This window comes from Lonchura striata, chromosome 13 (assembly GCF_050655825.1).
Source record: "Lonchura striata isolate lonStrDom1 chromosome 13, ASM5065582v1, whole genome shotgun sequence".
In the NCBI taxonomy this organism is placed as follows: Eukaryota; Metazoa; Chordata; class Aves; order Passeriformes; family Estrildidae; genus Lonchura; species Lonchura striata.
In genome coordinates this window covers 18,692,593-18,709,286 of record NC_140715.1, presented here as the reverse complement: position 1 = coordinate 18,709,286, position 16,694 = coordinate 18,692,593, and the positions used below count along the sequence as shown (strand labels likewise).

At 48.9% G+C, this 16,694-nt stretch overlaps 1 protein-coding gene across 2 annotated transcripts in view; it reads right to left on the bottom strand.

Annotated features, from left to right (window-relative positions):
- The window catches only part of NEURL1B (neuralized E3 ubiquitin protein ligase 1B), a 129,902-nt gene that overhangs the window by 5,273 nt on the left and 107,935 nt on the right, over positions 1-16,694 (bottom strand). For both annotated transcript variants that reach the window (XM_085591569.1, XM_021532125.4), the window contains exons 2-3: positions 4,407-4,967; positions 81-788 (exon numbers count right to left, since the gene is read on the bottom strand). In XM_085591569.1, coding sequence (XP_085447695.1) covers positions 81-788; positions 4,407-4,967 — 1,269 coding nt within the window. The remainder of the gene's footprint in view (positions 1-80; positions 789-4,406; positions 4,968-16,694) is intronic.

Sequence of the window (16,694 nt, the reverse complement as noted above, 5' to 3'; positions counted from 1 at the left end):
ACATCAGTGAACGCTGAATGCAAACCCAGAGCTCTGCTTCTGGGCCAGGAAACATCTCCAGCCAGCTTGGCCTCACTTACCCAGGATTTTGAGCTGGTTGATCACGCCGTGGATGGTAAAAAACACCCAGAGGGACTGTGAGGTGTCCACGCACATGAGCATCCCCCGGCTGGCCCCGTTGACCCCGTGGTGCACCTCTCCGTTGGGCAGGACCATGAAGCTGAGGATGTCGCCACTGTTGAGGACCGGGAAGGCCCGGTACACCACCCAGTACTCCTTACGGTCCAGGAGGAAGTCCGGATCCGCCGGGAGCTCGTTTGTCCGCAAAGTGCTCGGATCACACGAGGTGATGCCGAACGAGAGGGCCCCGTAGTACGGCAGCCCCAGGTGTCCTACTTCCACAAAGAGGCTCTCCCCGATGTGCAAAGGCCGGTCAGAAAACACCAAAGTCCTGTTGCTCTCCTGCCAGTTGGTGCAGGCCACCATCCTGTCCTGGGAAAAGGTGATGTCGGGGCCGCGGGTGGGGTGGAACCGCAGGTCGGTGTCCAGGAACGCCGGCACTCCCTGGGCGTGCTGCCGCCGGCCGGGGCAGCAGGGGATGATGTGGTTGTCAGTCCCAAGCCCCGGCACCCGGCTCAGGTTCAGGTTTGCAATTTTGGCCACCACTTGGTTGTTCTCGAGCTCGTTGTTGTTGAAGTTGGCCGAGTCGTGGTTGCTCTGGGGAAGGCAGGTGCTGAGCCGGGCGGTGCTGAGCCGGGCAGTGGTCATGGTCTCTGCAAACATGCTGTCTGTGAGAGAAACCCAGGCACAGAGGCTTTAGTCAAGAGAAAACTGCCTGCTTTTATGCTTACAGTTGTTATTGCAGCCTACAGACTCCGAAAGGAAAAATCAGCCATGGGTCAACCACTAAAGAACAGCTCCTGGTGCAGAGTCACGTGTGGGGCAGGCAGAGGAGTGGCTGCATCTGGCACCAGCCAAGGGAAAACAAGTGTTCCAAAGTACTTGTGTGATCTGGGAGTTCCCTGCACTGGGGAATGGGGAAAAGCTGCAAACCATTGTGGTCCTACAGCTTTCTGAGGAGAAAGATCTGATAGCTCTGAGGCTACCCTATTAAAAAAAAAAAAAGTCTCAATATTCTGTTGTCCCAAGGTCTTGTGCAAGGCAAACCCACAAGTGATGGGTGAAGGAACTCAAGGATGAATGGATATTCCTTCCACACTCCTTGCCACTGCCTTACGCCTGTGTCCAGGCACAGGTGTGTCCCAGAGAGGTCATTTCAAGCCACGTATCTCAGGGATGTTCACAGCCCTGCAGAGGTTTTGAATGGAGAGCTTGTCACAAAAGCTACTTCCTGCAGGTGTTAGAAAGCTTTTACAGGAGAAGGTTGTTTTCCCTTTTCACAGCAAAGGGAAAGTCAGGATGTTGATCCTTAATTAATTTCCCAGGTTTCCACTTGAGCCATGCCAGGCTTGGGGGTGATGTAAAGGTGTGGGAAAGTTTGGGAGTGTTCTCCCTTTCACCTCCAGCCCTGCTGGGCCAGCCTGGAGACTTTGCTCTGAAAGGTTTAATGCACTGAGCAAAGTCAAAGCACGTGGAATTTAAGAGTTTGTGTGAATGACTCCTGGTCTTCCCAGAGATGGAGAGGGCTGAAGCAGCCCAGCACCAACACTGCCCGCTCCCTGGAGGAGACAATCCCCAGGTGTCAGAGTCCAGCACATCCCTCTGGCTGCCCTGGCTGTCTCCAGACCCTGGCAGGGGGCTTGGAGACCCTGGCATGAAGTCAAAAACACCTGTGGCTTCGATTTCAGCCCATCAAAAAGACTGACAACTTTATATGAGGAATTAAAAGCCACAAGGGTTTGAGTAGTGTGATGTTTGAATTAACACAGTGTGGAAAAATAGAATTTGGGGATTTTTAGAATGCGGTTCAAGAGGGTACAAGATGGAGGAATTTGGGCATGTCCTGGCCTTCTCCTTCTTCTTGTCCTCCATGTCTTGGTGTGATGGTGACACTTTTCTATTGGTTTAAGGCAGAGATTCACTAACATAGATGATGGGAACTGGGACAAAATTGTAAACATGCTACATGTAGTTTTGAGTGGGAGCTGCCCAGGGCTCGGGGCAAAATGCTATGGTGGACTTGCTAGGCAGAGCTCAGCAGGTCAGAGAAAGAATGTCATAGATAAGAAAAAATAAACAACCTTGAAAGTGCAATCAGACACATTCCAGACTCCTCCTTTGGCTGCACGGGCTAAGGGAATGAGGACTCTCACAATCCCAGGGTCACTCCAAAGCAAACCAGACCCCGACACCCAGGCTTTTGGCAAAGAAGGAAAAACACCCAAATCCACCCAGCAGCTGCTGAGAAGCCCAGGAGGGAGAGGTCACTGGGGTGGCTGATGGCTGCAGCAGCTCCTTCTCAGCCAGCACAGCTTGTGTGGTAAGAAATGGTCCCACAGAGCAGCCAGGCACATCCAAGCTTCATGATGGATTCCCATCCCTGGAAGAGTCCAAGGCCAGGTTGGACAGCACTTGGAACAGCCTGGGATAGTGGAAGGTGTCCCTGCCCATGGTAGGGGTTGGAATGAGATGATCTCTGAGATCCCTTCCAGCCCAAACCATTATACGATTGATGATGCTGAAAGATGCATTTTGTGCCTCAGAACTGTATTTCACAATTTTCTCAACTCACAACATTTTGGGAGGATGAGACAGAAACAAGCACATCCTCAAGAAAGGGGTTTAGGTCCCCTGATACCCCAGATGGCTGAGCACAGCCCTGATTCCTGGAGCAGTGTCAGGGGTTTGCTATTTTAATTTAAAGAAAACTCCCAGCAGAGTACAGGTGCTCTCAGCCTGAGTCTGTCACTGGGAACTCTTGGATGCTGCAGGCAGGACTGGAGGTGGGGAGCAGAAATAAGCTGCATTTTCTTTTTCAAACTCCAATTTTATGAGGAGAAAGGAAAGCTCTGGTGAAGCAGCTGCCTTGGCCAATAGTGCAAACACTCCTTCTCCTCTGTGACGAGCACCAGAGGCTGGAGTGTGTCACAACTGCAATTACAGGACAAGCTGCTGGTGAGGTTTAATTACACATTTGAGGCACAGCAGACAGGGAAAAGTGTTGTTTATGTGTGGTCTTCTCGCCTGTAAAATAATTGGCACTGTTCAGAAGGATGTGTGATGGAGCTGCCTGCCCTCTGGACTCACCATTCCACAGCCTATCCCTGGTGCCTGCTCCATGCCAGGCTAGGCTGGCAGCACCATCCCCTGGGGCAGGTGCAGCTGGCTTTGGCTGTTAAAACTCCATCAGCTCCGAGGAGCCTCCAGGAAAGGGCAACTCTCTTGGCTTTTAAAAGTGTTCCCTGTGGTGCAGCCCAGTTCAAACACTCCATCTAATGCTGAATTCAGTAGAAATTTCAATGCTGTAAAAGCCACAAAGGGAAAATCATCCCATGGCCATCAGCTGGGCTTGCTCATGGGAACAGATTCGTCCCCTCTTGCAGCCCTCCCTAAGGATGAGGCTGACTCCACCTGATTCCAGGGATCTGAGTGATGTCCCTGTGCCAGGGAAGGGTCAAAATGCCAACACAGCCCCTCAAACCGCCAGCCTGGGTGAGACCCCGGCCAAGAGCGGGGAGAGGGCTGGGCAAGGGCTCCAGGAAACTCATGGGCAATTACTCATAATTTTCCAATGGACTGGCAATAACTGGTTGCTGGGAAAGTATAGACAAAGTCACAACTTGTCCTTTTTGCCTCCACAATCCTTGGGACCTTGCTCCATATTTTTCCATGCCAAAGCAGCACATCCAGCTCAGAGAAAGCTGTGTGGAATTACAGGTAAACATTTCCATTTATCCCTTCCCATAAAGTGCAGCCTTAGGACTTGCCATCACTGCCATCTCTGGAATATATTGCTTTCTGCATCCCTACTGCTGGCAGAAGAAAAATGATTAATTGGAGGTACAAAACCAACAGCAAATTAATTTTCCTAAGTATCCCATAGAAATGATCACATAGATCATGCATCTTTCCTACGGAATTGTGGGTCTCAGATTCAGTCAAAGAAAGAAACTGAGAATTTCTAGCCAGGCAGAAGCCTGGGAAAGAGCTGGAGAACAATGTAAATAATTCTTTATCTCTCTTGTTTTTCACACTGTTTATAGTTAAGTTCTATCACTGTGTGTCAAGCACTCTGCACCAATGGTGTGGGTTGTTTCACTTCAGGACCAATAAAGTCGGTCCTCACGAAGCTCTGTATAAAGAGCAGTGTATTTTAAATAAACTGGAGTTTTACTCTCACAGCCTTCTAAGTCAGAGTCTTCTCATTCCCGTCCTGCCTCGACAGCGACACGGGATCAGAAAGAGCAACCAGAAGAGCAGCCCAGAGGTGGCAAAGACACACTTACCTAGAATTTGCACTTCGTGGGTAATTCCATAGACGTCTATGAGGGCCCAAAGAGGCCCGGAAACTTTAATACCACAGTGAAACAAGATTGGCTCCTCATCATTAATACTGTAGAAGACTCTGCCGTGCCGGTCCACCCAGAAGGCCAAGATATTGTCCCTGACCGCAAACCTCTCCGGCAGCGCCTTGGCCCAGTAGCCGGGGCGGGTGACGAGGTCGGGGCAGGCGTACTTTGGTATCTCCTCGGAGCTCATCTGCGAGGGGTCGTGGATGGTGAAGCCGAAGCGCAGGGCCCCGCTCCAGCCGTGGTGCACGGCCACCAGCTTGAGGCGCACCTTCTCGTAGAGGTGGATGGGCCGGTTGGTGAAGGTGACGCCGTTGCAGAAGCTGTTCCTGCGCGTGGCCCTGCGCGAGTGCGCGTCCAGCCGCACGTTCTTGCCCTTGGCCTGCGAGTGGAAGCGCGGCGGCTCCGCCACGGCCAGCACCGAGCGTCTCTCATGGCTGCTGTTGGGCAAGCTGTAGTAGGGCCGGCTGGACACCGAGCGGGTCTGGTGGCTCGTGTCTGCGGAAGGACAAAGCACATCAGTCAGCAGGGCCTGGCCCCAGCCAGGCTTGGCTCAGCTGGGTGGGATTGCACCACTCTGCTAAGATCTGAAATGGCACAGGATCACCGGGTTGGAAGAGACCTTCGAGATCATCGAGTCCAACCCAGCCCCAACACCTCAACTCAACCCAGTGCCACATCCAGGCTTTGTGAAACACACCCAGGGATGGGGACTCCACCACCTCCCTGGGCAGAACATTCCAGAACTTTATCACTCTTTCTGTAGAAAACTTTTTCCTAATATCCAACCTGTATTTCCCTTAGTGCAGCTTGAGGCTGTGTGCTCTGGTTCTGTCAGTATCCAACCCCAGCTGAGCACAGCCACCTTTCAGGGAGCTGTAGAGAATGATAAGGTCACTCCTGAGTCTCCTTTTCTCCAGGGTGAACACCCCCAGCTCCCTCAGTCATTCCTCACAGGGCTTGTGTTCCAACCCCCTCAATATTTCACCTTAACACAGCATGCTTAGCCACAACCTGCTCTTTGCTGTCCCAGTTTGGCCCTCAGCTTTCTGCAAAAACGTGTCAAGCAAGGTTAGGCAGCTTCCCTGCAAAGCTGGATAGGAAGGAACGTCCTTTGTTCCCATCAGATGCTTCCTATTGCCCTCAGAAAAGCTCAACATCTGCAGCTCCGAGTTTCCTCCTCAGAGTGCTCGTGCTGTTAACTCACATGGTGGCCAGAGACAGGAGCTCTGAGGACTGTGACTGTTAAAAATCACAGATCCTAGAGGTGAGCATGGGTCTCAGAAGATTTTTGTGGGACACGTAGCCACCAGCTCCTCTGTGCCCTGATTTTGTAATGACGAACAGGAACTTTTGGCCAGCACAAATAATCAAAGAGATTCAGCAGCTGGAGCACCTCTGCAACACCAGACTGTTCCTCCTAAACCTTCAACCCAGCCCCTGGCTGAGATATCAGATGTAACTGGCACATTCGGGAACATTTCATCCTGCACAGCCTTGCCTTTACCCAGAACCTCCCATTTGAGCTCAGAGCACTTTATAAATGATGATTGTTTTCAGCTTTACAGCACCGCAGATGGCACAGCAATCCTGCCATCCTCGTTTTACAGATGGGAGAAGGAGAATTGATGGGTGAGATCTTGCAGCATTTAAAGCCAATAGAAATTCTGAGACTCACTTCAAGGAAAGCAGATCTGGGGCCTAAAGTGAGGTTCAGACAGGCATGAAGCAGAAATTTTAAAAAGCTCAAATTTGAATCCTAAACCTTAGCTAGAAGCTCCTTGAGGTGGAGACAATGTCTTTTTCACATCTCTGAGCACACGGGGACTTGCTCCAGGTCCCGGGCTCCCACCTCCACCTCGGTGTTCCGGGGAATTTGGTCTCCCCATTCCCCACCCACTCCACCTCTCCTCCTGTCTCTGCACCTGGCTTTGTAGATGTTTAAAGCAAAAATGGAACACATCCTGAATGCCCAGAGCCACCCTGTTCAATATAAGACCCCATCACATGCTCACAATTCCTCTGAACACTTTTGCCACGTTTGAAGCTTTAGCAGCTACCTGCCAGGCCCTTCCTCCTGGCTGCTTCCTCCTGTGTGTAACCCCAGGTTTTGCTTCGTGACAAGGGAAGGATTTTTCTGTCACATCCCTCTGATGGAAAAAACCCACCAGAAGATCCTGGGAGCTCAGCTGGGCGAGCTGGCAGGAGGGCTGCAGTGGTGGCAGCTTTTTTTTTCCAAGCAACACCAGAGCAGACAGGGCAGGGAGAGGCTGGGATCTGCACTAAGGCTCTGAGCAAAGAAAAGAGAGGTTGCAGCAAGATCTGAGCACAGGATTAGCCCTTGAAATCAGGCATCTGGAACAGGAGTCAAAGGGCTATGAAGGCAAAAAGCTCCTGTTTGCAGCAAGATATAAATAACAATCAAAAAGGTGTTTTTTCTCTTGGCTTGCCCTGCACGTGACAGTCGCCATGCAATGGTTAATCCTGTCACACACCAGTGGAAATTAATACATCCTTGCTCTCAGCCAGTGAGGAGAAGGTGCCAGTTCCACGCTAAGGCTGTGGAAAAGAGCCCTGGAGCAGATGGGGAAGGGAAAATCCTCCCCAGGTGCTCAATCCCCCTGCCCAGCACAGCACCTCTGCTCCCAGCAGCACTGCAGGGCTCCCCAGGAAGGGGCATTTCTTTGTGTATTCCCAGGAGAAATCTCATTCCTTGCCTGCTGAGGAGCTAAAATGCAGAAAAGGCAGCTCCCAGCACAGCCCACCCGTGCTGATGTGGGAGCTGCTCCGCGCGTGTGCCTGCCAGCGCTCCCGACAAACGGAGCTGCTGCAAAGGGAGCGTGGCCTGGGGGCTCCAGGCAGGGACCAGCCAGCACAGGGCAGGGTGAAAGGGTGAAGCCTCTCCTGGCCTCGCCTCCCCACCCAGCACCCCTTTTCCCATGTGCATTCACACAGCCTGTGAGCCCCTCGGGTGGGACCTGGGCCAGGGACAGATCCCAAAGGGTTCCTGAGGGACTGGGTGGGCTCAGTGCCCACCTCACACCCTGCCTGGCTGGGCAACAGCCTCCTCAGGCAGAGAAACCTTCATTTTACAACCCACTGATCTGCTTTTGGTTTCTAAAATGGTTAAAAACAACCCCCCTGTTGTTGCAAGAGCCACCGCCTCGATGCCCCCACATTGGCCAGGTGGAGGGAGGTGGGAAGACAGATTTTGTTCTCTCTGCTATCCCCAAAATCCCCTCATTCCCCTTTCTCCCACAGCCCCCTGATGGAGAAAAGGCTCCTGCCAGGGATGTGATGCCCCTGGCACTGCAGCCAGGCAAATTCTCCTCATGCCCCTCTCAGAAGGCCCAGAGGACAAAGGTGGCAGTGCCAGTGCCACCAGCACGAGTGACAGGGCAGCGAGGACACTGCCACCCACTTCAAACACAGCTCTGGGTCCACCCTGCCACAGGGGGACTCGGGGTCAGGGTCTGGTGCTTTTTGTTTTGTTTTTTTCTTAAAAAAAAAACCAAAAACAAAACAAAACAAAAAAAAAAAAAAAACCCAAAAAACAACCAGGAAAGCATATTGTGGCTAAACAATAGGAAACGGTCCCGACGGAAATGAACGGATAATTTATTTATAACGCTGCTCCTCCCTTCACATGAACACCTGCTGATGGAATAAAGCCTGCCACAACCCCAGGCAGGGAGGCAGAGTTTTCCCACTGAAACACGCCCGGGGCTGAGCTAGGGCATGTGCTTTACTCATTAGGTGCTGACTGGGACTCCAAGCTCCACAGGATGTTTGTGCCTTCCAATTGTGCCTTTGAATTGCCCTAATTTGCAGCTCGGCTTCCACAGTTTGGCTCGAGTTTATTCCCTCTGCTATTGCTCCAAAGCCTCTCCTCTCCTGGCTGTGCATTCCCACCCAGAAGTGGGATGACGACAGCCAAGCTCGTGGCACAAGTGCCACCCTACCCAGGGTGCCTGACAGGCAGGGAAGAGCTACGCCAACTCTTTTTTTTATTTTTTCAGCTGTGAGATTCCTACAACTCCTGGGAGCAAGTAATTTCTTCTCTTTCTGCCTCACTTCCCATCTAAAAGAGAGTAACACCATTCCTCCACCTCGAAGACACCTTAAAAGGTTGGAAAAATGTAACACTTCAATCCCTGAGCCCTGAGAGCCTGGCTGCATCATCACAGAGGACACAAACCTGCTGAGGGATGCCTTGAGCTTCCATCCCTCTTTTTATCCCAGAATTTTCCATTTTTCATCTCCATTCTCACCCATTTCAAACACGACACTCACAGCACATCCATCAATCTCACCAGCAAACATAAAAGGCAAGAAAATGGAAGGAAACACTGAACTGAAAGGTGAAGAATGGTCTGAGGCTCCTCACTGAAACCTGAGGGATAAACCCTTTTGGCAAGGCAGCATTTCCATCCTTGTGGTGTCAGATGCCACTGAGGCAGATTTGGGTTCTGGGGGCTCTCATCTGAAGCTTCACCTGCTTTCCAAAAGGCCAGCACACTCATTCCAGAGGTTATGCTGACCTTTGGAGAGGTATTTTAACAGACATGCACTTTGCATTTCAAAAAGGTACAGCAGGCAGACCCTGGATAAATTCCACATATTTATCATGGTTCCTGTTCTAAAAATAATTTTTTTTTTTTTCACCCATTTGTTTGCAGTGGCACTGTAATCCCACTGACAGCAGCAGACAAAATTCAGCTCCAGAGCCCTGTCTGAGGCTGCTGCTCTCCCTGGGGCGTGGGATGGAGGAGCCTGCTCAGCTGGGGAGTGACCTCGAGCCAGATCGATCCTGAATTCACTTGCCCTGACAAGCCAGGCAGGAATAATACCCCTAAAATGGGGGAGAAGGGAATAATGTTGAAGGAGAGCAGAGCTACAGCGAGAGCAGCCTGACAGGAGGAGGAGGAGGAGGAGAGCGCTGCATCCTCATGCATCACTGGTAAATCCATGTCTGCACCAGAGACATTCCCTGGGTCCCACAGCCTTTTCCTGAGGGCCTTTCCCAAGTAAACCCATGACAAAACATCCACAGGATTGCAAGGAGCAGTTTGGTGCCAAACAGGGCTTGTGCAGGGGATACAGAGAGGGAAAATCACTGGGACCATCCACTGGCAGCAGACACGGCCCGTGCTGCAGGAGCATGGTCTGCCCTGGCCAGAGAAAGGGGGAAAGGCTCTGAGAAAGGCTGAAAGGCTCAGAGAAAGGCTGAAAGGTTCAGAGGAGAGGCTGAAAGGTTCAGAGAAAGGCTGAAAGGCTCAGAGGACAGGCTGAAAGGCTCAGAGGAGAGGCTGAAAGGTTCAGAGAAGAGGCTGAAAGGCTCAGAGAAACACTGAAAGGTTCAGAGAAAGGCTGAAAGGTTCAGAGGAGAGGCTGGAAGGTTCAGAGGAGAGGCTGAAAGGTTCAGAAAAAGGCTAAAAGGCTCAGAGAAAGGCTGAAAGGCTCAGAGAAAGGCTGAAAGGTTCAGAGAAGAGGCTGGAAGGCTCTGAGAAAGGCTGAAAGGCTCAGAGAAAGGCTGAAAGGCTCAGAGGAGCGGCTGAAAGGTTCAGAGAAGAGGCTGGAAGGCTCTGAGAAAGGCTGAAAGGTTCAGAGAAAGGCTGAAAGGTTCAGAGGAGAGGCTGAAAACCTCCTGAGGGGCAGCAGCATGGAGCCTGAAATCCATCCCTGGAGCCTTGTGCCCGGCGAAAGGGAATCCACCGAGCACACCCAGGGCTTATCTTTATGGGCTCTGCTTTATCTGCAGCCCTGAAACTCTTCCTATCCCAGCAGATACTCGTGGCTGCTGCACACTGAAGGTGTCTGCAGACAGGGAAAAGTGATGTTTGCTTTGTGGCAGGAAAATCCCAACAGGTGGGGACAAGAAGGGCGAGACAGCGAGCTGGGGGAAACAATCCCAGTCAATCCCAGTGTGCTCCAGTCAAAGCCCAAAGTCCTCATCCCACTGATGCCTTGGGAAGGCTGAGCTGGAACAGAGGCTGTCAGAGCTACAGAATAAAACAGGGATCTACTAAAAGGATCTCCTCAATGGATGCACCTTGGGCAGCACAAGAGCCCAGCTAGGGCTGCACCCAAGGTGAACCAAAATGGTCACAAAATGAACCCAAGGTGAACCAAAATGGCACAAAATAAATGCAAGGTGAACCAAAATGGCACAAAATGAACCCAAGATGGACCAAAATGGTCCCAAAATCCCCAACCGCTCCCGGGGTCTCTCCCTGGGATCAGTTCTGCTCCATTGGCACCTTGGAGTTCATTGTCCCATTCCAGCTCCAGCCCATCAGTCCCATCCTGCTTGTTTTTCTCTCTCCAGCCCACGGTGTTTGTGCTCCTGGGCTGAGATTTGGATCATTTGTCCTTGGTGCCCAGCTGGAGCAGGAATTGTTTTGTCTCTGCTCTGTGCAGAGAGCTCAGCATCCCCTGATGTGAATCCCAGACCCACACACTGAAGCAGCTCAGAATGTGAAAAATAGAAAAGCCAAAACCTGAGGAATCTCCACTGCTGGAGCCACTGGGAGGCTGGAAGAGGCAGGGGAGGCTGTTACTGCAGATACCAAACATCCCCAGCAGCACGAAACAGGATTGTGCTCCAACACGATTTTATCTTCTGAGGACAAGAGATATAAATCTCACATATAAATTTAGTGCACTGTCTAGACATTTCTTTCTTTTTTTTTTCTTTTTTTTTAATACAGAAAATGTGTCAGGGAGCTCTGGGGTGGCCTATTCCACGCTCAACGGTGTGGATTTGGAAAGCTGGGCTACCAAATCCAACAACAAAAAAAAATCTGCCTCGTTTCTGAATGTCCTGCTGGCTCAAACACTGGAAAATTCAATTAATAAACCCACCCCCCGTGTAAATTCCTGTGGTTTGCATGACCAGTCTGGAGGCCTGTTCTGATGTAATGCCTTGTAACCTGAAAAACTTCCAGGGAATTCAGAAAAGGTTCATTTGCAAGAGAGTGACACAGAAACCGAGGTGTTAAGGGGACACTGAAGAGCCTGTGATGAATTAGAGGAAATGAGAAATTTTTGAAGAAACGCTCAGGAAGGAGGGAAGACGAAAAGCCAGACAAAAGTCACTTTTCCATTAAAAGAAGCTGTGTTGTGGCACTGAGGTAACTCTCATTGTAAATATGTCATGGACATACATCATTTCTCACTGCAGAACAGTTCAGAAAAATCTCTGGCAGAGAACGGGGATTGACTTTAGCTCACAAAATCCAGTTGTGCCTGTGTCCACAAGAAAACCCTCTAATGCTTCAAGTCAAACATTTTATGGCTTTGGGTTTTTTTTTTTTCTGAAATGCTAAATTTATTTTTTTTTTACAGGCAGGGTGAAATGACATATTGATTCTGGACTTCTAGGTGTACCTGCATGACAACATAGAGCTATTTGCCAACAGCATTAGGCAAAATCCTTTTTCTCAAACCAGCAAAGGCAGCTCCAGCAGGACCTTGCAGTAATTCCCAGCTTGTTCCACCTCCCATCTCCCACTGTATTTTCCAGGCTGCTCCAGCTCCTGTGTGTCCTCAGGAAAAGAGCTCCAGCACTGCTGCTCCTTTCAATTTAAACCCCTTCCTCGCAGTGAGGAGCTCACACCAAAGCCCAGCCACATCCCAAAAAGAAGGGGTGGCCTGAAAAGGAAGCCAAGAGCAAACTTAATCTGCCCTGGTTCTCCCAGCACCTCCCCTGGCAGAGTGTTGCAGGCAGGAGATGGGGAGTGCAGCTGGATCCTGACGTGGCCTCCCAGGAAGCAGCAGCCAGCCCAGGGCAGAAAATAAACCACGACAGAAGCTCTGCTCCGAGGATGGAAGTGTTGGTGGCAAATCCTCCACAGCCTCCACAAAACCCAGAGGCTGAGGAGAGCCAGGCAGGAATGTTCTCCTATATATATATATATATATATATATATATGTCTAATATATTTGGGAGAAGATTTATATTATATTTCTATCATATTTATATTATATTATATTATATTATATTATATTATATTATATTATATTATATTATGTTATGTTATGTTATATTATATTATATTATATTATATTATATTATATTATATTATATTATATTATGTTATATTATATTATATTATATTATATTATATTATATTATATTATATTATATTATATTATGTTATGTTATGTTATATTATATTATATTATATTATATTATATTATATTATATTATATTATATTATATTATATTATATTATATTATATTATATTATATTATATTATATTATATTATATTATTATGTTATATTATGCTATGTTATGTTATGTTATGTTATATTAATTACAGTATATTACATTATATTTCATTAATTACATTCTATTACATTATATTACATTGCATTACATTCTATTACATTACATTATATTATAGATCATATTATATAATATTGTATTTAAAATATAATATGATAATATAATTCTATATCTACAATTATATAAATGTATAATTATATATTATATCCATATTTATATATAAAATAAAATATTCTTCTGCTTGGCTTTGCTTTTGGTGGCAGAAGAAATCAAAGAAGCCACCAGGAAACCCAGTGCATGACTTTGGTGGAGAGGCATTTCCAGAGCAAAGTGGGGAGCCCTGAGCGAAACCAATATTGGTGGAGCAGGCTGTAAAAGCAGGGGCTGCTCCCCAAAAAAAACCAAAACTCCTGCCGGGTTGGATGGGAACATCACCCACACTCACCTCTGCCCCTCTCCTGTTGTGCCTCCCGCCCTGGACACGCAGGAATCCTGCTGCAAAGCTGGCCCCATCTTTCTTGCAGGCTTTTAGCCCTCCTGCATATAAATAGCACCAAGTGTTCACAGCAGCCAGCGATTAAGCACTGGAAAAAAAACAGAAAATCTCCTCTTCCCTGCATTATTAGGGAATCTGGGTCAATGAGTCTGCAAGCCGAGTAACAAATTCTCAGAGCTGGTTAATGAGAGACAGAGCGGGCGGGATGGAGCAAAGGCAGGGCTGATGCCATAATCCTGCTGAAATCCTTCCGTGCCAGCGATGAAAGCAGCTGTGATGGATGAGGAGCCCTGGGAATGGCACAGCTCCTCCTGAGCTGCTCCACGGCCTCGACACCCAAACCCTGGCTCGTGCCGCTCCCAGAGCCACACAGAGCCAGGAGATGTCAGGGATCTGAAAGCCACGGGGCAAAACTCCTCGGAACTTTTGGCTACTGGCTAAAGATAAAAACATCTTGTCAGAAATGATCAGCCAGATGCTCTTGCTGTAGCTCTGAGTGGGGATTTTTGGGCTGTGCTCTCACTAATCAGCTGCACGTGCAACGCGCTCGAGTTCCCACACCAGCAAAGCAAAACCCTGACTTGATGTATTCTGGGTCTGGAAAGTTGTTGCCTTCTTTAGAAAGTGGAGCTTAGCTCGAGGAGAGCAGAGGTCTGCTCAGCTCGCTTCATCTTCTCCAAGTCCATCACAGATTTTGGGAGGTGACCAAAAGCAGCGAGAAGTGAGCAGCTGGTGGCTCTTAAAGCAACTCCACAAATGGTTTCTGAGGAATGCTACACTGGAAATGACCAGCACTAGGTTGGAAGACTGAATATTTTCCAAATCTAAATGCTCGGTGATCGTCAGTCAGGGATTAAAGCATTTATTTCTGTGATTTATTGTTTTTGTTGCTTTCTAGAAAAGGACAGTGTGCACCATAAAAGCAGAGAGGGTGCTAAAATATGCAACACTCGAGGCTGGAAAGACTGGTCTGGGAGGAATGATCACAGCTGGAGACCCCAAGAAGGGAAGAGAGGAGCAGAGCTGTGAACAAAGCCCTCATGTTTTCTGGGTGGCTGGGCTCTGCTTAGATTTACTAATTTCATACAGAAATAGAGTCCCAGGTGAGAGTACAGACCCAGCCTAAGAGCAACCCAAGAGACCCCAAAAACCTCCTGTGTCAGGGGGTGCTGCTGGCCCCTCGAGTGAGTGAGGGCTCTCTCTGAGTGAGACCCATCCCCTGCTCCTGGCTGATCCCTCTGCACAGCAAAGATCACAGAGTATTCCTCACAGATCAAAAAAACTGCCTTGGTCTCCTTGCCCCCAGTTCCTCCCCGTCCATTTCTCACTTCCGAGACAAATTCTGCCCCCCAGAGAGGAGAAACAGCTCAGGTTTTCAGAACAACACATGGCTTCCAAAGCATCATTCTGCCCTTCTCCTTCTCCAGTCAGGACTGGGATTTGTTGAAGAGTTCCCAGAAGCTGTGCCTGCCATAATCACTGACATTGAAATGGTCCATGCCCTCAGCCTCCTCCTGCTGCCAGGCCAGCACGGAGGGACCATTAATGCAAATAAACTCCCTGTTTCCATTGAGCCTTTTCTCCTGGCCAGCTGCAGCAAGTCCTCTGCATGGGGGAATTATAAATAGTGCCCGTGTCATTCCAATGTTAATGGCTGTTAATGAAATTGAAGGATGGCATGCATTCCCTTTTAATATCCTTGGAGCTGCAATTGCACTCCGTGCCCATGGAAAGAGCCCTGGGACTCAGCACATCCTTCCCACAGCCCATCCATGTGCTGCTCTGGACAGGAACACACAGAGGGAAATCATTTTGTTGTCTCCCTGATGCAGGAAACCCACCCATCCCCTACAGACAGGCACTGCACCACGAGGGCAGCTTGTGACACAGGGAAAAATAAAAATAAAAAAAAAAAAAATAAGATTTGAAGAGCGATAGCGGCAATTGAGCTTCACTTTCCATGCATTGTTCTCCAAAAAGCCCCGAGAAGCTGTGTTTACCTTATCTTCATCCCTCTGGATTTGGGCTGTACACAATCCACAAGCCTTCCCCACCTCCCAAAAGCACGTTTGGAGCAAGGCCAGCACATGAGCTGTGCTGGTAGGCTCGGTGCAGACTCAGGTGGGGCGTGTGAGGCTCCAGCCAGGAGCCTGATTTTCACACTCCCTGAGAACAGCCCAAAACTTCCCCCTGAGCACAGGAATCCTCCAGCTCCAACGCTAGGAAGGAAGAAAAGCTGAAAAGCTGCAGATGATGAGCACCTGGGCTAGTGAAGGTGTCCCTTTCATGGCAGGAGGATGGAATGAGATGATCCTTAAGTCTCTTCCAACCCAAACCACTCTGGGATTCCATCAAGGGTGAGATCAGCACTTGGATGCTGCAGGTGCAGGAAGGAGAGCCTGGCCATTCATTCCACCTTCAACTTTTCCCAAAACACCCTCAAGATAAAAGGAACAAACTTATTTTTTTTTCTTTTTGCTTCCTTACTTTTACAGAAGACTCTTTTGTCTTTATCTCTCTTCACAGTGGTTCTAAGAGTGCCTTTTTTTTTTCTCCTCCTAATTACAACTCCTCTACACTCCAAAGAATTTGGCTGAAAAGAAATATATATAAAAAAAAAAACCAGTGAAGTTATTCCAGTCCAAACAGGGATGGATAACCAGAGAGCCATCAGATTTAACAGTGGCACCCACACAGAGCCAAAAACCCCAGGAAAAAGTGGGGGAAGGCCTCTAGGAAGGTGTTCTTCCCCATAAAATCCTCTTCCAGCATTTTTTAACTGTGTCCACAGCTCCTTTTCTATTTACACACAATTTAAACAGTGATCTGGCAGCGGGAGGGGAAAATGCTTGGGGTGGAACGCATGGCTGAGGAAGCTAAATAAAGCAGTGGCCAGCTCTTCAATCATCCTATATTTTATATATACAAAGGCTGCGATTCCACTAAGCTTTTCCAAAACAACACGTAAAGAATCCAAAACAGGGCAAAACAACGGTAATAACCGGTTCTAATTAAATCAGGGGCACAGCACAGCTCTGCTCCTCTGCCAGGCTCGTTTCCCTGGAGGAATGGCTGAGGGATGGTGGGACTGGTGGGACTGGTGGGACTGGTGGGACTGGTGGGACTGGTGGGACTGGTGGGACTGGGAGCTCTCATGGGCTGTGCTGGTGGGCTGGTGCCTCAAGCCAGCACTGTCCCAGCAGGGAGATTTCAAGGAAATTCAATCTGGCCAAACTCTCTTTCCAAAAGATCTGAAGAGCTGATGACCTCACTCAACTCGTGAACGGTCCAACCTGTACAATAACATCACATATTTTGTTGGCTGTTCTAGTAAATATTCAGACAAACAAGCTGGGGCTTTTTTTTTCTACGTACTTCAGAAACAAATCCAAAAAAATTGTAAAGGGGAAAAGAAAAAAGCGAGGGAAAAAAAAAAA